General features: G+C 41.2%; 1 protein-coding gene across 1 annotated transcript in view; it reads left to right on the forward strand.

Annotated features, from left to right (window-relative positions):
* The window catches only part of tbck (TBC1 domain containing kinase), a 96,145-nt gene that overhangs the window by 21,745 nt on the left and 52,207 nt on the right, over window positions 1–22,193 (forward strand). Inside the window, exons 16-20 of the mRNA XM_062995299.1 lie at window positions 535–597; window positions 6,462–6,588; window positions 8,617–8,667; window positions 8,833–8,916; window positions 18,559–18,644. Of these exons, the coding sequence (XP_062851369.1) occupies window positions 535–597; window positions 6,462–6,588; window positions 8,617–8,667; window positions 8,833–8,916; window positions 18,559–18,644 (411 nt within the window). The remainder of the gene's footprint in view (window positions 1–534; window positions 598–6,461; window positions 6,589–8,616; window positions 8,668–8,832; window positions 8,917–18,558; window positions 18,645–22,193) is intronic.

The raw sequence follows: 22,193 nt of genomic DNA on the forward strand, positions 1-22,193 counted from the left end.
AGTGAGCAAGTAAATGAGCTAATGAGTGATTGAGTGAATAAGCAAATGAAAGAATGAGCAAGTGAATGAATGAGTGAGTGAATGAGCGAGTGAGTGAGTAAGTGAATGAATGGTTGAGCAAATAAATGAGAGTGAATGAGTGAGTGAATGAGTGAGTGAATGAGTGAGTGAATGAGTGAGTGAATGAGTGAGTGAATGAGTGAGTGAATGAATGAGTGAATGAGTGAGTGAGTGAATGAGTGAGTGAATGAGTGAATGAATGAATGAGTGAGCAAGTAAATGAGCGAGTGAATAACTGAGTGAATGAATGAATGAATGAATGAGTGAATGAATGAGTGAATGAATGAGTGAGAGTGTGAATGAGCGAGTAAATAACTGAGTGAATGAGTGAGTGAATGAGCGAGTGAATTATTATATTATTGAGTAAATGGTAATGGCTGTGGTATATAAGATGAGATTTGGGTGTCTACGCTTACCAGAACGTTGCCAATAATGAACTGTAGATAAAGACCAGAGTGAATCTCTTTTTTGCAGGGCGACATTCAGGCGAAGTACGACTCCACTGATAAGGACACGCCCATCCCTACAGACAGACAGGTACTCGTGTGCTTTTCTCAGCTGAGCTTATTGTCGGCCCTCAGCGGTCACTGAATGATGGAGGATCTTTACAATCTTCTATTATTCAGAGAGCTGCTTAAATATTTACATTGTTTGGTCAGAGCGCTCTCGGCTTCTTTCTGGACTCTTGCACGGTCTGAACGTCCGTTTCCTGTGTAGAGAACCTACAGAATTCAGTCCTGCTTGGTTTAGTTTTTATAGTCGAGTTTATCTGTATAAATTACAGAAAACATTCTTCTTGGTTCAAACGATGTATTTTAAACAATTTTTTTATTAATAATATTTTTAATAATAATATTATTAATAATTAATAATATTTTTATTAATATTCATGCTTGTATATATAAAAAACAATAATAATAATAGTAATAATAATAATATTACCTTAAAAATTAAAGGTAGAGCTATTGTATTCATGCTCGTATATAATAATAACAATAATAATAATAATAATAATAATAGTAATAATAATAATAATAATAGTAATAATAATAATAATAATAATAGTAATAATAATAATATATTACCTTAAAAAATAAAAGGTAGAGCTATTGTATTCATGCTTGTATATAATAATAACAATAATAATAATAATAATAGTAATAATAATAATAATAATAGTAATAGTAATAATAATAATATATTACCTTAAAAAATAAAAGGTAGAGCTATTGTATTCATGCTTGTATATAATAATAACAATAATAACAACAATAATAATAATAATAATAATAATAATAGTAATAATAATAATAATAATAGTAATAATAATAATATATTACCTTAAAAAATAAAAGGTAGAGCTATTGTATTCATGCTTGTATATAATAATAATAATAATAATAATAATAATAATAATAATAATAATAATAATAATAGTAATAATAATAATGTATTACCTTAAAAAATAAAAGGTAGAGCTATTGTATTCATGCTTGTATATAATAATAATAATAATAATAATAATAGTAAAAATAGTAATAATAATAATAATAATAATAAAATGACCTTTTAAAAAAGGTAGAGCTATTGTATTCATGCTTGTATATAATAATAATAATAATAGTAATAATAATAATAATAAATAATAATAATAAAATGACCTTTAAATAATAAAAGGTAAAGTGGTTCAAACGATGCATTTTAAACAATTTTTACATTAATAAAATTACCTTTTAAAAAAAGTTGTATAGCTATTATATTCATTCTTGTATATAATAATAATTAGTTAGTTAGTTTGACCCTTGACTGATATCGTGGGGGTGCCATGCAGGAGAGGGCAATCAGTGATCTCCATTGCTCTCGGTCCTCGGTTTTTCGCAGTAATGTGCCAGGGGTCTGTCCGTTCCATTCTTTGATATTGTCAAGCCAGGACTTGCGTTGACGCCCTCTGCGGCGTTTGCCTTCTACTGTGCCTTGGAGGATTGTCTTGGCCAATGAGTTATGGCGGGTCACATGGCCATACCAGGCGAGCTTACGGCGTCGCACCGTGGCAAGAAGAGGCTCCTGGTTTTCGGCGAGTGTGGTGATTTGCTGCCAGACATATTCATTGGTCTTATGCTCGGTGTAGCGAATGCGCAGGAGTCGTCTGAAGTTCTTATTCTCAAACGCTTGAATTCTACGTTCCGTTTCAGCGTTTAGAGTCCAACTCTCGCATCCATACAGAAAGATGGATACCACCAGTGACTTGTACAGCTTGACTTTAAGGGAGAGGCTGATGTCGTTGCTTCTCCAGAGAGTGTTCATCTTGCTCATGGCAGATGAGGCCTGGCCGAGTCTTGAAATAATTTCTTTGGTGGAGCTACCATCTTTTGTGATAATGGACGCGAGGTATTTAAAATGGTCCATTTCTTCTAGTTTCTGGCCATTCAGCATGATGTTGATTGCTGTGTGCTGGGTGATTGTGTTGACCAGGATCTTGCTTTTCTCTGCACTTACTTCCATGCCAAATGCTCCTGCTGAGCGCTCCAACCTGGTAGTCAGGTCTTGCAGTTCCTCTTCACTGCTTCCCATGAGGTCAATGTCGTCTGCAAACCGCAGGTTGCAGAGTGGTTGACCATTGATGGAAATGGACGGATGGAAGCTGCTCAGTGTTTGTCATGATGCTTTCCAGATAGATGTTGAAAAGGGCGGGAGAGAGGAGGCAGCCTTGACGAACTCCAACTGATGTTCTGAATGGTTCTCCAATCATATTGTTCAGGAGAACGGCACTGTTTGAATCATCATAGAGAGCTTTTATACCGGCAATGAGATTGCTGTCAAAGTTGTAATTTCTCATTACTTGCCACAAGTCTTCCTGCCATACACGATCAAAAGCCTTCTTAAAGTCAATAAAGTTGTGAAACAGTTCATGCTGGTGCCTTTGGTGTTTCTCTATTAGCACTCGGAGGTTGAAGATCTGCTCTGTGGTGCTTCTCTTAGGCCGGAACCCTGCCTGTTCTTCTGCAAGGATTTCTTCTGTCTTTTTCCTCATTCTGTTCAGAATGACTTTGAGCATGACTTTGCTAGGGTGGCTGATTAAACTTATTGTTCTGTAGTTTTGGCAGTGTCTTAGGTTACCTTTCTTTGGGCGAGTGGTAATCAGAGATGGGGTCCACTCTTTTGGCCACTTCTTGCTTGCCCAAATTCTTTGACAGATGGTTGTCAGGATCTTGATGAGTTCAGGGCCCCCATGCTTCAGGAGTTCAGCTGGAATGTTGTCAACTCCTGGTGACTTGCCTCCTTTAAGCACTCGCACAGCCTCTTCGACTTCCTTTTGAAGAATTGGAGCATTCCCTGGTTCCCTGTTGGTGTTGGGTGAGTTGGACAAGAAGGTGGTGTCCGGTCTGAGCGGGTAGTTGTACAGTTCTCTACAGTATGTTGTCCACCTCTTCATGATGTCTGTCTCTTCGGTGAGAAGATTGCCGTTTTCATCTTCGATGTTTCTGACACTTGGCCGTTATTGTCTTGTCAGTGTCTTCAGTGTGTCAAAGGCAGTCTTGCTGTTGCCTTCTTTCATTCCTTTGTCAATCTTTCTACACTGATCTGAGATCCAATTCTCCTTTGCTTCTTTCATCTTCTTTCTAATGGTCTTGTTCATTGAGTTGTAATCATGTGCTACAAATGGGTTTAATCGTTTAGTCTTTTTGAGTCCTCGCCTTTTGTCGCAAAGATCCAGGATGTCATTAGTGACCCACGGTTTGTTCTTTTTTCTTCTTTTCCCCAGTATCTCCAGAGCTGAGTCTTGCAGGACTTCTCTAACATTGTCTGTAAGTGTGTCTATGTCCTGAAGAAGGTTAAGTGCAGCAAATTTTCCACCAACTGTTGCTTCAAACACTGCTGCTATTTCTGGATCTCTTAGTTTCTCGATGTCGAATCGGATACAGGGGCACTTTGGCTTATAGTTCTTCCTCAGCTTTAACTTCAATGTCGTAAGGACCATGTCATGATCACTGCCAATATCTGCTCCAGGATATGTTCTGGTCTTTGCTTTGTTGATACTGGATTTAAACCTGCGTGGGGTAAGGATGAAATCGATTTGGTTGTGTGTCACTCCGTCAGGGGCATGCCAAGTTGTTGTTCTTGAGATTTTGTGTGGAAACAAGGTGTTGGCAAGAGTGAGCTTGTGGCTGCTGGCAAACTCTAGAAGCCTCAATCCTCTGTCATTGGTTTTATCTAGTCCAAAGCGCCCAACTGATCCTGCCCATTGATCGTATGCGTCTTTTCCTACTTTGGCGTTCCAATCACCCATGATAACAAGGAAATACTTCTTAGCGATTTTCATGACTGTTTCTTCCAATTCTTCGTAAAACGCTTCAACTGCCTCATCATCGTAATCTGAAGTAGGAGCATACGCTTGGATGATGCCGATGTTCAGTGTCCTTGCAGCGATACGCATTGATATGATTCGGCTGCAGAGTGGTGTACAGCTGAACACGGAGTTCACCTTCTCCTTGTTGACAATGATTCCCACTCCATGTTGATGCTTGCTGCTATCTCCGCTGTACCATACTTTATGCCCCTCATCTGTGGTGGTCTCTCCGAAACCTGTCCATCTGACCTCAGATAGACCAAAGATGTCCCATTTATATCTGGCAAGTTCGTGGGTAAGTTCTTTAACCTTCCCTTGAGCGTACAGGGTACGAACATTCCATGTGCCCATAATGGTGTGCTCCTTGGGAAGTCTGATGGTTGCTGTTGTTGGTGTTATTGATGCTATTGGTGCCCCAGTAACAAACTTATCGCTCCCACCCTGTGGCACCGCAGTGGGACGCGCGGTCGTTGGTACTCCGGGCCTCGACCGATCCGGCATGTCTGTCGCTGTTTTTGTGTCCATCATGGCATTTCAGTGGGCTTGGAAAAAAAAAAACTTGGCGGAGCCCATCTCCTCTCCAAGTATCCAACTGGCTCGGAGCCAGCCCCTCACAACTTTTGCCCGCCAGCAGAAGCGGTTACCAGGGTGTGGCTGGGTTGAAGACCCGGAGCCAGCTGTGAGAGTTGGGTTTCGGTTGAGGACCAATGTTCCCGTCCATCCAGAAGGATGCTGCTGCCAGAAACAAAGATGCTACCTCCACCCCATGCTGCAAGATGCTAGGCACCCCACACCCCATAATAATAATAATAATAATAATAATAATAATAATAATACAATTTCATTTTATAAGTGCCTTTCAAGACACACAAGGGCACTGTACAATAAAAACCAAAGAATAAAATTAATAAAATAAAATTAAGATTAATAATAATAATAAACTACTAAAAAGGCAAAAGAATGCTTGTTTATTTAGATTTGAATGGTAAACGGGAAAAACTGGAAGCCACTCAGATCCTTGTGCAGTCACTTGTAATCTCACGGCTGGACTACTGCAAATCCCTCCTGGCAGGAGCTCCCATGTCCACTATTAAACCCCTTCAACTCATCCAAAATGCAGCTGCTCGCCTGGTCTTTAACCAACTTAAACACTGCCACATCACCTGCTGCCACATCACCCCACTGCTGCCACATCACCCCACTGCTGCCACATCACCCCACTGCTGCCACATCACCCCACTGCTGCTTTCTCTTCACTGGCTTCCTGCACCTGCCCGCATTCAGTTTAAAATACTGATGCTCACCTACAAAGCCAAAAATGGACCAGTCCCAAACTAACTCCATACCACTAGTTTTGCTCAACTTGATCCTCCACCCAGGACTTAAGGAAGACGCGCATCAAGGATCTTCTCTGTACCAGCACCCAAGTTTCCCCTGTCTGTCCAAACATCTGAGTCTCTTGCTGTCTTCAAAAGTCGATTAAAAACCCTCATCACCTCTTTACTGAGAACTTAAGCTGAGCAATAACATGTACTTACTAACTAACGCTCTTATTTATTTCTTGCATAAAAAAAAAACCTGGAACCTGTACAAACAGGGTTCCAGCAGATTTGTGTTCTTGGACTGTTGTCTGCTTAAACTAGAGTAATGTAATGTTCACTATGGAAGTATCTCTGGATAAGAGCATCTGCTCAATGTAAATGTGAACTAGTTGACTGTGAACTAGTACAGTGGTTGCCTTGTTGAATAAAAGCTGATACATTTCCAGCTAAGAGAAATGCTGAAGTGACGGACTGAAACCGGTCAATTTTACAGACGTTTCTGCTCTGTATCTGTACAGTAACGTACAGCACATTAAAGCTTTCATATCATTTCCAACATTAAAAAAGGCATTGCTCCATCTTCTGTCATGTGTCAGAGTGCTAACATTTTCTGAGACAGTCACCCTTAAACACTAAAAACACAAAAGAACTGAGGTTTATACTGTATTAAATTAATACTTGGTGTTTTTTTATAAATGTGTTGGGCTTAAATCTTGTTCCTCTTGTTTTAGATCGAAGTGGACATCCCTCGCTGTCACCAGTATGATGAGCTGCTGTCCTCACCGCAGGGTCATAACAAGTTTCGGAGGGTGCTGAAGGCCTGGGTGGTGTCCCATCCTGACCTGGTGTACTGGCAGGGTGAGAAACTGGGACTGTAGTTCTCATTGTTCGCCTCTAGGTGGCTCTCGTGTTTTGGTTATTTTATTACCTGCTTAAACTGACGCACCTGTTAGATTTGGGTTCTTAGTTAGAAGCCGGACGGGGGGTTTCGGTTTTTACAGACATGTTGCTGCTTTAATAATGTTTTGTGACATTTAAATATTTATTAATTAATTAAAAACCCAAAACTGCTAAGATTTGAGGATCCAGAGTTTGAATCACAGTGGTGCTATCAACCTGTGGGGCACCTGCATGGGCATGATCGGCATGATCATCTAATGTCCGAGGGAGAGGGATTGCCAAAACCACCTAGCTATTGTAAGATGGCTGGGCAGTAAAAGCTCAGTGCATAAGGTACCGGAGTGCAAATCAGAAGGTTGCTGGTTCAAGCCCACCACCACCAAATTAGCACTGTTGGACCTCTGAGCAAGGCCCTTAATCCTCAGTTGCTCATGTGAGTCGCTTTGAATAAAAGCGTCTGCTAAATGCCGTAAATGTAAACAAACTCTGTGTCACATCGTACACTATATGGGCAAAAGTATTGGGACACCCCTTCAAATCACTGAATGGATGTGTTTCAGCCACAGCTGTTGCTAACACGTGTAATAAATCAATGATAGAACGAAAATTATATGCTTTTAACTTTGCAGCAGCTGTTTAGGGAAGGTCCTTTCCTGTTCCAGCATGACTCTATGAAGACATGTAGTCAAAGTATGTCAAAAGGAATAGGAAAAGCGACTGTTCACATAGAGGTCACTGTGTTTTAATTAGGATGACCATACATCCTCTTTTTTGGAGCTGGGATTCGGCTTTTGTAGTCTGCGTGCGCTACTCTTTGTGTGTTTTTGCACTGATTTCACCTTCCTCTTTATGTCCCGCCTTCTGACACTTCTCTTCAAAAATGCTGAAGTGCAAATGAAAATTCACAGACCGATTACAGAAAAAAATCGGTGTTTTTGTCTCGTTCGGAATCCTAAGATCCTAAGCGCTAAGATAGAGGTTATTGTAACGCCGTGATAGCGCCACATTCTGTCCCGATAGCTCCACTGATGAACTATTTTATTTGTTGTTGTTATTGTTTAGGGCTTAATGCTGAACTGAAAGGAGTAAGATGATCTGACCATAAATGCATTTGTTAGAAGATAAACAGCTCCTGTTTAATAACATAGTTGGATGGTTATTGATGCATTTGTCTAATATTTAAAACCCTAATTTATTCACATTGCCATGGTGCCACCAATTACATGAAATTACTTTGCCAATCCAACACCACCATCCCCACCTCAAACCAAACTTTTGCCCCATTCTGCCATCCTGCCAAGTGTCCTTTTTTTTATTATTTTCTTTATTTGGAATCACATTAAAACATGACAACTGTTTACACATGTGGCAATAGTTTAGATTTCTTTACAATGTGATTCAACTTTTACCGTTTTATTAACAAACTCAGAATCAAAACTTAAAATTAAAACTTGGGGTGATAAAGAAACGAAGCAGCAACTTCTAAATAAAATAAATCTGGGAAATGTACTTTTTCCACCTCTCCCAAATCTACTCAGATTTATTCTCCTGAAGCCTAAAGAGTCCTTTTTTTTAAAAAACCAAAATATGGTCCCCTATATGGAAAAATATATTCCAAAATATGGAACAAGCTCATGGTCAGGTGTCTAAATACTTTTGGCCATATAGTGGACTCGAACTCGGGTAAAACTGGAGGTCATTTATAAGAGCGTTAGAATTTCTAAGTACTGAAATCAACCTAAAAAATATAAACAGACCTTTGTTCACTTGTTATTTAATTTCAGGGCGAGGTTAAAACGTCCTGTCTGAATTAAACACTAATTTGCTAAAAATCCTCACACTGAAACACCAGGAGGTGCAAATTTAATGTACAATGAAAGTTATCTGAAGGATCTAAATAAAGATATTTTTGCTCACCCGGTGTGAATGATGTTGATTTATAGATTTGCCACATTTTAATGAGCTGTTAAATTCTGTTTATTTTAGGTCTGGACTCCCTGTGCGCTCCTTTCCTCTACCTGAACTTCAACAACGAGGGTAAGGTTTACAGGATTTAAAAGATTTGTAATATTTTGAAGATTTTATAAGTCAGTCTTACAGCTTAAACCTTTCTAATGATTTCCTGATTCGATCTATGACCTGAATTTAAATGAACTCTCATTATAGTTCCTGTTCTTAATTACCGCTCTCTGTGCCCTTTAGCGCTGGCATATGCCTGCATGTCAGCCTTCATCCCCAAATACCTCTACAACTTTTTTCTGAAGGACAACTCCCATGTCATACAAGGTACATCTTCATCTGTACCACATGATATGGCTTTAGAATTAAAGAACATGTTTTAGAGTGTTTTAAATATGAATTTGATCCTTTTTTGTGAAGAAAAACTGAAAATTGTCTGCTTGACCGCTTGCCTTGTCGTCATGTCTGGCTTTTGGGCTTTTTATTCTTTTTGTGTCCTTCCTCTTGAATAGCATTATTCTGAGCTGCATTCAGGGGATCAAAAGCTGTTTCCACTATAGAGCTCGATTTAATACCAACCTGTATTATCATGATTCAACCTAAACCACAAACTACACTGATTATTATTATATTTATTATATATGTATATTAATATAAATATTATTGTTTATATATATATATATATATTTATATACAGTGCCATCAAAAAGTATTCACACCCCTTCACTTTTTCCACAAATCCGATTTGAGTATAGTTTTCTTTTAAAAAATCTACATGAAATAGCCCATAATGACAAAGTGAAAACATGTTTTCAGACATTTTTGTAAATATTTTAATAATTTAAACATAATAGGTACATAAGTATTCACACCCTTTGCTATGACGCTCAAAATTGAGCTCAGGTGCATCCAGTTTACACTGATCATCCTTGAGATGCTTCTACAACTTGATTTGAACTGCACTGCTCATCGCCTGGCTAACACCATCCCTACTGTCAAGCGTGGTGGTGGCAGCATCATGCTGTGGGGATGTTTTTCTGCGGCAGGAGAATGACAGCAGCCAAATATAGAGAGATTCTTCAAGAAAACCTGCTCCAGAGTGCTCTGGAACTCAGACTAGGGCGACGATTCATCTTCCAACACGACAATGACCCAAAGCACACAGCCAAGATAACGAAGGAGTGGCTTCAGGAGCAGTCTGTGAATGTCCTTGAGTGGCCCAGCCAGAGCCGAACTTGAATCCAATTGAACATCTCTGGAAAGACCTAAAAATGGCCGTCTACAGACGCTGCCCATCCAACCTGACTGAGCTTGAGAGGATCTGCAGGGAGAAAATGCCCAGAAACAGTTGTGCCAAGCTTATACAGACATACCCAAGAAGACTTGAGGCTGTGATTGCTGCCAAAGGTGCTTCAACAAAATATTAAGCCATGGGTGTGAATACTTATGTACCTATTATGTTTAAATGTTTACACTTGTAATAAATTTACAAAAATGTCTGAAAACATGTTTTTACTTTGTCATTATGGGCTATTTCATGGAAATTTTTTTTAAAGAAAGCTATACTCTAATCGGTTTTCAAATATGTCTGTAACATAACAAATTGTGGAAAAAGTGAAGGGGTGTGAATACTTTCTGATGGCACTGTATATATGTATATATGAATATATGTATATATATATACAGGGGTTGGACAAAATAACTGAAACACCTGTCATTTTAGTGTGGTAGGTTTCATGGCTAAATTGGACCAGTCTGGTGGCCAATCTTCATTAATTGCACATTGCACCAGTAAGAGCAGAGTGTGAAGGTTCAATTAGCAGGGTAAGAGCACAGTTTTGCTCAAAATATTGCAATGCACACAACATTATGGGTGACATACCAGAGTTCAAAAGAGGACAAATTGTTGGTGCACGTCTTGCTGGCGCATCTGTGACCAAGACAGCAAGTCTTTGTGATGTATCAAGAGCCACGGTATCCAGGGTAATGTCAGCATACCACCAAGAAGGACAAACCACATCCAACAGGATTAACTGTGGACGCAAGAGGAAGCTGTCTGAAAGGGATGTTCGGGTGCTAACCCGGATTGTATCCAAAAAACATAAAACCACGGCTGCCCAAATCACGGCAGAATTAAATGTGCACCTCAACTCTCCTGTTTCCACCAGAACTGTCCGTCGGGAGCTCCACAGGGTCAATATACACGGCCGGGCTGCTATAGCCAAACCTTTGGTCACTCGTGCCAATGCCAAACGTCGGTTTCAATGGTGCAAGGAGCGCAAATCTTGGGCTGTGGACAATGTGAAACATGTATTGTTCTCTGATGAGTCCACCTTTACTGTTTTCCCCACATCCGGGAGAGTTACGGTGTGGAGAAGCCCCAAAGAAGCGTACCACCCAGACTGTTGCATGCCCAGAGTGAAGCATGGGGGTGGATCAGTGATGGTTTGGGCTGCCATATCATGGCATTCCCTTGGCCCAATACTTGTGCTAGATGGGCGCGTCACTGCCAAGGACTACCGAACCATTCTGGAGGACCATGTGCATCCAATGGCGGTGCCGTGTATCAGGATGACAATGCACCAATACACACAGCAAGACTGGTGAAAGATTGGTTTGATGAACATGAAAGTGAAGTTGAACATCTCCCATGGCCTGCACAGTCACCAGATCTAAATATTATTGAGCCACTTTGGGGTGTTTTGGAGAAGCGAGTCAGGAAACGTTTTCCTCCACCAGCATCACGTAGTGACCTGGCCACTATCCTGCAAGAAGAATGGCTTAAAATCCCTCTGACCACTGTGCAGGACTTGTATATGTCATTTCCAAGACTAATTGACGCTGTATTGGCCGCAAAAGGAGGCCCTACACCATACTAATACATTATTGTGGTCTAAAACCAGGTGTTTCAGTTATTTTGTCCAACCCCTGTATATATATATATATATATATATATACATATACAGTGGGGCCAAAAAGTATTTAGTCAGCCACTGATTGTGCAGGTTCTCCTACTTAGAAAGATGAGAGAGGTCTGTAATTTTCATCATAGTTACACTTCAACTATGAGAGACAAAATGAGAAAAAAAAATCCAGGAAATCACATTGTAGGATTTTTAAAGAATTTATTTGTAAATTATGGTGGAAAATAAGTATTTGGTCAATAACAAAAGTTCAACTCAATACTTTGTAACATAACCTTTGTTGGCAATGACAGAGGTCAAACGTTTCCTGTAAGTCTTCACCAGGTTTGCACACACTGTAGCTGGTATTTTGGCCCATTCCTCCATGCAGATCTCCTCTAGAGCAGTGATGTTTTGGGGCTGTTGCTGGGCAACACGGATTCCACAAATTTTCTATGGGGTTGAGGTCTGGAGACTGGCTAGGCCACTCCAGGACCTTGAAATGCTTTTTACGGAGCCACTCCTTCGTTGCCCGAGCGGTGTGTTTGGGATCATTGTCATGCTGGAAGACCCAGCCACGTTCCATCTTCAATGCTCTCACTGATGGAAGGAGGTTTTGGCTTAAAATCTCACGATACATGGCTCCGTTCATTCTTCCCTTAACACGGATCAGTCGTCCTGTCCCCTTTGCAGAAAAACAGCCCCAAAGCATGATGTTTCCACCCCCATGCTTCACAGTAGGTATGGTGTTCTTGGGATGCAACTCAGCCTCCAAACACGACGAGTTGAGTTTTTACCAAAAAGTTCCATTTTGGTTTCATCTGACCACATGATATTCTCCCAATCCTCTTCTGGATCATCCATATGCTCTCTGGCAAACTTCAGACGGGCCTGGACATGTACTGGCTTAAGCAGGGGGACACGCCTGGCACTGCAGGATTTGAGTCCCTCTCGGCGTAGTGTGTTTACTGATGGTAGCCTTTGTTACTTTGGTCCCAGCTCTCTGCAGGTCATTCATCAGGTCCCTCTGTGTAGTTCTGGGATTTTTGCTCACCGTTCTCATGATCATTTTGACCCCACGGGATCGAGGGAGATTATCAATCGTCTTGTATGTCTTCCATTTTCTTATAATTGCTCCCACAGTTGATTTATTCACACCAACCTGCTTGCCTATTGTAGATTCACTCTTCCCAGCCTGGTGCAGGTCTACAATTTTCTTCCTGGTGTCCTTCGACAGCTCTTTGGTCTTGGCCATGGTTGAGTTTGGAGTCTGACTGTTTGAGGCTGTGGACAGGTGTCTTTTATACAGATAACGAGGTGAAACAGGTGCCATTAATACAGGTAACGAGTGGAGGACAGAAGAGCTTCTTAAAGAAGAAGTTACAGGTCTGTGAGAGCCAGAAATCTTGCTTGTTTGTGGGTGACCAAATACTTATTTTCCACCATAATTTACAAAAAAATTCTTTAAAAATCCTACAATGTGATTTCCTGGATTTTTTTTTTCTCATTTTGTCTCTCATAGTTGAAGTGTAGCTATGATGAAAATTACAGACCTCTCTCATCTTTCTAAGTAGGAGAACCTGCACAATCAGTGGCTGACTAAATACTTTTTGGCCCCACTGTATTTATACAGGGGTTGGACAATGAAACTGAAACACCTGGTTTTAGACCACAATAATTTATTAGTATGGTGTAGGGCCTCCTTTTGCGGCCAATACAGCGTCAATTCGTCTTGGAAATGACATATACAGTATATATATATATATATATATATGTATATATATATATACTGTATATACCCATTATATTTATTATATATAATTTTATATTACATTGTATTATTTACACCAACAAGGCATAACATAATGACCACTGACGTGAAGTGAATAACACTGATTATCTCTTCATCACGGCACCTGTTAGTGGGGGGGATATATTAGGCAGCAAGTGAACATTTAATCCTCAAAGTTGATGTTAGAAGCAGGAAAAATGGACGAGCGTGAGGATCTGAGCGAGTTTGACGAGGACCAAATTGTGATGGCTAGACGACTGGGTCAGAGCATCTCCAAAACTGCAGCTCTTGTGGGGTGTTCCCGGTCTGCAGTGGTCAGTATCTATCAAAAGTGGTCCAATGGTGTGATGCTTTGGGCGAAGTTCTGCTGGGAAACCTTGGGTCCTGCCATCCATGTGGATCTTACTTTAACACGTATCACCTACCTAAGCATTGTTGCAGACCATGTTCACCCTTTCATGAAAACAGTATTCCCTGATGCTCCCTGCCATAAAGCAAAAATGCTTCGACACGGTTTGAGGAGCACGACAACGAGTTTGAGGTGTTGACTTGGCCTCCAAATTCCCCAGACCTCAATCCACTCGAGCATCTGTGGGATGTGCTGGACAAACAAGTCCGATCCATGGAGGCCCCACCTCACAACTTACAGGAGTTAAAGGATCTGCTTCTGACATCTTGGTGCCAGATACCACAGCACACCTGGTTTAGTGGAGTCCATGGGTGTGTTCGAAACGCTAGTGCGCTCTCTACATAGACAGCATTTTACATCACCCTATGCGCTCTCCCGAGAATGAGGCTGTTCGAAATCCTAGTTGCCTTAATAAGTTGCCTAGTTAGGCATCTTAACATGTCAATGTTATTTCACTCAAGAACGAGTGAGCATCGGAAGCGTCCTTAATGATCAGGGCAATCCCAGAATTCAGTGCGGCATCTCTTCTCTCACAGAAAAATAAAAAAAACATGGAGTTATTTTCCAACATAAATAAATGATTATTGATTTTTAATTTTTATAAACGTGCACAAGGGTTTTTATTTGCAAATTTGGGCTTGTCAGCTAATTTAACCGTTTTCGGTACACGGAGGGAGACGTTAGTTGACATGTTAGCGCACTGTGCCACCTCATCCCATTGGTTTGACTGGCAAGATGCTAACTGCTAAGCTATCTTAGTAAGCAAAACCCGATGGAATCTCTGTCTAAGTAGCGCGTTCGAATAACCCGCCTTATAAGTCATTGACTTATTAGAATCCTCTCTACTGAGGCAGCTGCCTGTGTAGGCAGTAAGACAGCAAGGCAGCTCACTAGGTTTTCGAACACACCCCATGCCTCGACGGGTCAGGGCTGTTTGGGCAGCAAAATGGGGTCCAGCACCATATTAGGAAGGTGGTCATAATGTTATGCCTGATCGATGTGTCTATATACAGTATCAGTCAAAAGTTTGGACACACTTTCTCATTCCTGTGGTTTTTCTTGATTTTTTATTTAATTTTCTACATTGTAGATTAATAATGAAGACATCCAAACTATGAAGGAACACGTATGGAATTATGTAGTGAACAAGAAAGTGTTAAACAAACCAGAATATGTTTTATATTTTATTTTTAAAGATGGCTTTAAAGTAGCCATCTTTTGCTTTGATGACAGCTTTGCACACTGTTTGGCATTTTCTCAATCAGCTTCATGAGGTATCCACCTGGAATGGTTTTCAATTAATGTTTGTGCTTTGTCTAGAGTTAATTTCTGGAATTTCTTGCTTTTTTAATGTGTTTGAGACCATCAGTTGTGCTGTGCAGTAGTGATGGAACGATCGATCGGCTATAAATCGATATCGGCCGATTTTTAATCAAAATATGCTATCGGCGATATTTCCCAAATGTAGCCGATCCGATGGTGTGATATATAAAGAGCATGTTAAGCTTAACAGCTCAGTGGATCGATCCAGACTTTGAGCTACAAAGCACCAACCATCACATCACCATTCATCAACAATCGTACAGAAACCATGGTGAAAGCTCTTCACCACCTAAAATAACATAATTAACGTTGTGCATCATACATAGTTCAGGATCATCTGCTCTGACTGACAGAAAACTTTTAGCTCCACAGACGGAACGAGTCTGACTCAGTTACAGATCTGTGGTAATAGCGGTTTAATTAAGCTTTTTAATTGAGCTTTTAAATATAAGAGAGTCACACAGAATGTTCTGTAGTAGCTGGTGTTTATTTAAAACCACGACATTAATTAATAACAGTAAACACGGAGAGATAACTGAGAAGAGAAACTTACGCTTCGCATAAAATGAATCGACTCCTGAAGCACTTATATCGATACTGTAAACAGAGCGTCTCTCTTAAAGGCACACACACGTCAATGCTTCTGTTACCGGTTTATCTTCACTGTTTCCCTATTTTTAAGTTTTTTTCAGACTGAACTGGATAACATCTAACCTGTGTGTGTGTGTGTGTGTGTGTGTGTGTGTGTGTGTGTGTGTGTGTGTGTGTGTGTGTGTGTGTGTGTGTGTGCGTGGTCAGTTAGACTAATGAGATATGTCTCCCGTGGGTGAAAAATGAATTGCTTTAGTTTTAGAAGTAAAAAAATCTCGCAATGCCGCCACATCCCCTGGTCAGGCATTCGCGCCCCACAGGTTGAACCCCCCCCATCGCTATCGGCTATCGGCCGATCGCTCTGAAAAGAAATCGGGGTCAAAAACCGGTACATCTCTACTGTGCAGAGGTAGAGTTGGTAAAATATAAAACATATTCTGGTTTGTTTAACATTTTTTGTTCACTACATAATTCCATATGAGTTCCTTCATAGTTTGGATGTCTTCAGTATTAATCTACAATGTAGACTGAAGAAGTCATTCGGATTGAGTGACGAAACGTATCTCTACAACAAACTTGTGTCCAGATGAACTGATTCAACTTTGTGGAATCTACAATGTAGAAAATAAAAATAATCAAGAAAAAACACTGAGGAGAAGGTGTGTCCAAACTTTTGACTGGTACTATATTTATATATATATATATATATATATATATATATACTGTGTATATATATATATATATATATATATATATATATATATATATATATATATATATATACAGTGTATCACAAAAGTGAGTACACCCCTCACATTTCTGCAGATATTTAAGTATATCTTTTCATGGGACAACACTGACAAAATGACACTTTGACACAATGAAAAGTAGTCTGTGTGCAGCTTATATAACAGTGTAAATTTATTCTTCCCTCAAAATAACTCAATATACAGCCATTAATGTCTAAACCACCGGCAACAAAAGTGAGTACACCCCTAAGAGACTACACCCCTAAATGTCCAAATTGAGCACTGCTTGTCATTTTCCCTCCAAAATGTCATGTGATTTGTTAGTGTTACTAGGTCTCAGGTGTGCATAGGGAGCAGGTGTGTTCAATTTAGTAGTACAGCTCTCACACTCTCTCATACTGGTCACTGAAAGTTCCAACATGGCACCTCATGGCAAAGAACTCTCTGAGGATCTTAAAAGACGAATTGTTGCGCTACATGAAGATGGCCAAGGCTACAAGAAGATTGCCAACACCCTGAAACTGAGCTGCAGCACAGTGGCCAAGATCATCCAGTGTTTTAAAAGAGCAGGGTCCACTCAGAACAGACCTCGCGTTGGTCGTCCAAAGAAGCTGAGTGCACGTGCTCAGCGTCACATCCAACTGCTGTCTTTGAAAGATAGGCACAGGAGTGCTGTCAGCATTGCTGCAGAGATTGAAAAGGTGGGGGGTCAGCCTGTCAGTGCTCAGACCATACGCCGCACACTACATCAAATTGGTCTGCATGGCTGTCACCCCAGAAGGAAGCCTCTTCTGAAGTCTCTACACAAGAAAGCCCGCAAACAGTTTGCTGAAGACATGTCAACAAAGGACATGGATTACTGGAACCATGTCCTATGGTCTGATGAGACCAAGATTAATTTGTTTGGTTCAGATGGTCTCAAGCATGTGTGGCGGCAATCAGGTGAGGAGTACAAAGATAAGTGTGTCATGCCTACAGTCAAGCATGGTGGTGGGAATGCCATGGTCTGGGGCTGCATGAGTGCAGCAGGTGTTGGGGAGTTACATTTCATTGAGGGACACATGAACTCCAATATGTACTGTGAAATACTGAAGCAGAGCATGATCCCCTCCCTCCGGAAACTGGGTCGCAGGGCAGTGTTCCAGCATGATAATGACCCCAAACACACCTCTAAGACGACCACTGCTTTATTGAAGAGGCTGAGGGTAAAGGTGATGGACTGGCCAAGCATGTCTCCAGACCTAAACCCAACAGAACATCTTTGGGGCATCCTCAAGCGGAAGGTGGAGGAGCGCAAAGTCTCGAATATCCGCCAGCTCCGTGATGTCGTCATGGAGGAGTGGAAAAGCATTCCAGTGGCAACCTGTGAAGCTCTGGTAAACTCCATGCCCAGGAGAGTTAAGGCAGTTCTGGGAAATAATGGTGGCCACACAAAATATTGACACTTCAGGAACTTTCACTAAGGGGTGTACTCACTTTTGTTGCCGATGGTTTAGACATTAATGGCTGTATATTGAGTTATTTTGAGGGAAGAATAAATTTACACTGTTATATAAGCTGCACACAGACTACTTTTCATTGTGTCAAAGTGTCATTTTGTCAGTGTTGTCCCATGAAAAGATATACTTAAATATCTGCAGAAATGTGAGGGGTGTACTCACTTTTGTGATACACTGTATATATATATATATAAAATAAAGATTATTGTTATTGTTAACATTATTGTACAGGTCACTTTATTTTATTAGTGTGTTTTTGAAAAAGGACACCAAACAAGCTCATGGTCAGGTGTCCAAATACTTTTGGTCATGTAGTGCAGGGTTTTTTAACCTTTTTAAGTGACCCACATGTTGTCCATGATTTTTACCGCGACCCAGGCAACACAAACGATGCATCAAAATGAAACACAGAACGAAATATACCTAATGAATGAAATTGGTGGCAATCTGGTCCCACTGTGGTTTACTAGATGTAACGTAAAACCTCCACAAGTGGGCGTTTGTAATTATGTGTCATTATTGTTACGTTTCTCTTCGACCCATCTGTTTAGCTCCATTTCATTTGGTCCTACTTCTACTTAAACTTGTTGGATATTTTCATTTCTTCGTGTGTCTGTGTGCTGGTCACGTCCCTAAATAACTGAATCACCTGTAAACACTTTTATTCAGTACCGAACGTCTCTGTTTGTGCGTCCCGTTCCAGAGTACCTGACCATTTTCTCTCAGATGATCGCCTTCCACGACCCCGAGCTGAGCAATCACCTGAACGAGATCGGCTTCATCCCAGATGTGAGTGTCTCCGCTTTAATGAACGCTCAGACGTGTTTTTGCTGTGTGAGTCGAGTCGACCTGAGAAAAGGATTCAGTGCTTTTTACAAGTGAGCTGACTTTCAGCTTTCATCAAATAATGGAGGAGGATTTGAAGTGATTTCTGAGCGTCTGGGTCACGCTGAATGGACGTCTGTTGTTTAGGAGGACGTGTCCTTCACACACGGCTGAATTAGCTCAGCTCATTCCAGTCAGTAGCAGACATCAGTTCTGCTCTCGTCATTGTCGCTGATACAGCTCACACACACACACACACACACACACACACACACACAGCTGATCATGAGTCAGTGCCTGCCACTTTTTAATAACAAACATTAGCACAAACACACACACACACATACAAACACACACACACACACACACACACACACACACACACAAACACACACACACAAACACACACTCACACACACACACTCACACACACACACACACACATACACACACACAAACACACATACACGTATACTCACACAAACACACACATACAAACACACACATACACACATAGACACACACACAAACACACACATATACACACACACACATATACACACAAACACACACATACAAACACACACATACACACACATACATACACATACACACATACATACACATACACACACACATACATACACACATACACACACACATACAAACACACACACATACACACACACACACACACATACATACACATACACACATACACACACACATACAAACACACACACACACACATACACATACACATACATACACACACACACACACACACATACAAACACACACACACACACACACACATACACACAGACTGCAGGTTTTATTACAACATTTTTATGCAGTCTCTGACCCAGGATGTCCACCCTGTTATGGACAAATGCAGAACTGTTGTGTTTCTTTCTTTGAGCTGCACTTAAGGTCATTCTTTAAATGATGACACACACAGTGTGTGTTCGAAAAGCTAGTGAGCTCTCTACACAGACAGCTGATATGATCAAATTTTCTAGTTCTGGTTAGCACTCGAGCTGCTGCATTTTGAACTAACTGGAGTTTGTTTATGGATCTACCAGAGCATCCAGTTAGAAGAGCATTACAATAATCTAACCAAGAAGTTATAAACGCATGGATTCTCAGGAGTGTAGGATGATGTAAAATGTGTCTATGTAGAGAGATCACCGGGTTTTCAGACAGACCCAACATGCAGAATCTCTACCGATACTGACTGGACTCATCTCATTCTGGTTCCTCTCTCTCTCTCTCTCTTTGAAGTTCCCTCTCATTATATTCTCCGCTTGAATTTCTCTTTGTACTCCTCGGTCTTTTTTCCTCTTCATTCCGTCCTTTCTTCTTCCTCTGAGCTTTTCCAAGGTTAACGGTGCTGATGGATGCGTCGTCTCAACAGCACGTCCCAGTGCTGAACAGAACTAGTAACCCCCTCAGGTCCTCTTTCCATCAGTGAGATTCCTGACCTTCCAGCCGCGCTCATCCTTTATCAAATCCCAGCAGCGTTCTGAGCTACCTTAAATATGATAAATAGCAGCAATTAAAGAAATACATCAGCATTCGACCCAAGAATTATCAGAGAGAGTCAGAAAAGCTTAACGGCAAGTTTTAACATCTACTGCAGGAGGGGTGTACAGAAGAAAAATGCCTGTAGGGTCTTATATACATACACTGTGAGTCAAAATAGAGAAGCTCTGTACCTTTGTCCGTTATTTTGGCAAATGTTAATCAAATATTAAAATTCTTTCACTGATTTACACCGATCAGCCATAACATTAAAACCACCTCCTTGTTTCTACACTCAGCTCCACTTACCATATAGAAGCACTCTGTAGTTCTACAATTACTGACTGTAGTCCATCTGTTTCTCTGCATGCTTTGTTAGCCCCCTTACCTGCTGTTCTTCAATGGTCAGGACTTTCACAGGACCGCCACAGAGCAGGTATTATTTAGGTGGTGGATCATTCTCAGCACTGCAGTGACACTGACATGGTGGTGGTGTGTTAGTGTGTGTTGTGCTGGTATGAGTGGATAAGACACAGCAATGCTGCTGGAGTTTTTAAACACCTCACTGTCACTGCAGGACTGAGAATAGTCCACCGACCAAAAACATCCAGCCAACAGCGGCCCGTGGGCAGCGTCCTGTGACCACTGATGAAGGTCTACAAGATGACCGACTCAAACAGCAGCAATAGATGAGCGATCGTCTCTGACTTTACTTCTACTAGGTGGGAGTGTCTAATAGAGTGGACAGTGAGTGGACACGGTATTTAAAAACTCCAGCAGCGCTGCTGTGTCTGATCCACTCATACCAGCACAACACACACTAACACACCACCACCATGTCAGTGTCACTGCAGTGCTGAGAATGATCCACCACCCAAATAATACCTGCTCTGTAGTGGTCCTGTGGGGGTCCTGACCATTGAAGAACAGCATGAAAGCAGGTTAAACAGATGGACTACAGTCAGTAATTGTAGAACTACAAAGTGCGTTTATATGGTAAGTGGAGCTGATAAAATGGAGAGTGAGTGTAGAAACAAGGAGGTGGTTTTAATGTTATGGCTGATTATTTATGGCTTGCTCAGATCCTCACGCTCGTCCATTTTTCCTGCTTCTAACATCAACTTTGAGGGTAAAAGGTTCAATTAGCAGGGTAAGAGCACAGTTTTGCTCAAAATATTGCAATGCACACAACATTATGGGTGACATACCAGAGTTCAAAAGAGGACAAATTGTTGGTGCACGTCTTGCTGGCGCATCTGTGACCAAGACAGCAAGTCTTTGTGATGTATCAAGAGCCACGGTATCCAGGGTAATGTCAGCATACCACCAAGAAGGACAAACCACATCCAACAGGATTAACTGTGGACGCAAGAGGAAGCTGTCTGAAAGGGATGTTCGGGTGCTAACCCGGATTGTATCCAAAAAACATAAAACCACGGCTGCCCAAATCACGGCAGAATTAAATGTGCACCTCAACTCTCCTGTTTCCACCAGAACTGTCCGTCGGGAGCTCCACAGGGTCGATATACACGGCCGGGCTGCTATAGCCAAACCTTTGGTCACTCGTGCCAATGCCAAACGTCGGTTTCAATGGTGCAAGGAGCGCAAATCTTGGGCTGTGGACAATGTGAAACATGTATTGTTCTCTGATGAGTCCACCTTTACTGTTTTCCCCACATCCGGGAGAGTTACGGTGTGGAGAAGCCCCAAAGAAGCGTACCACCCAGACTGTTGCATGCCCAGAGTGAAGCATGGGGGTGGATCAGTGATGGTTTGGGCTGCCATATCATGGCATTCCCTTGGCCCAATACTTGTGCTAGATGGGCGCGTCACTGCCAAGGACTACCGAACCATTCTGGAGGACCATGTGCATCCAATGGCGGTGCCGTGTATCAGGATGACAATGCACCAATACACACAGCAAGACTGGTGAAAGATTGGTTTGATGAACATGAAAGTGAAGTTGAACATCTCCCATGGCCTGCACAG

Source organism: Trichomycterus rosablanca, chromosome 5 (assembly GCF_030014385.1).
Source record: "Trichomycterus rosablanca isolate fTriRos1 chromosome 5, fTriRos1.hap1, whole genome shotgun sequence".
NCBI classification, from domain to species: domain Eukaryota; kingdom Metazoa; phylum Chordata; class Actinopteri; order Siluriformes; family Trichomycteridae; genus Trichomycterus; species Trichomycterus rosablanca.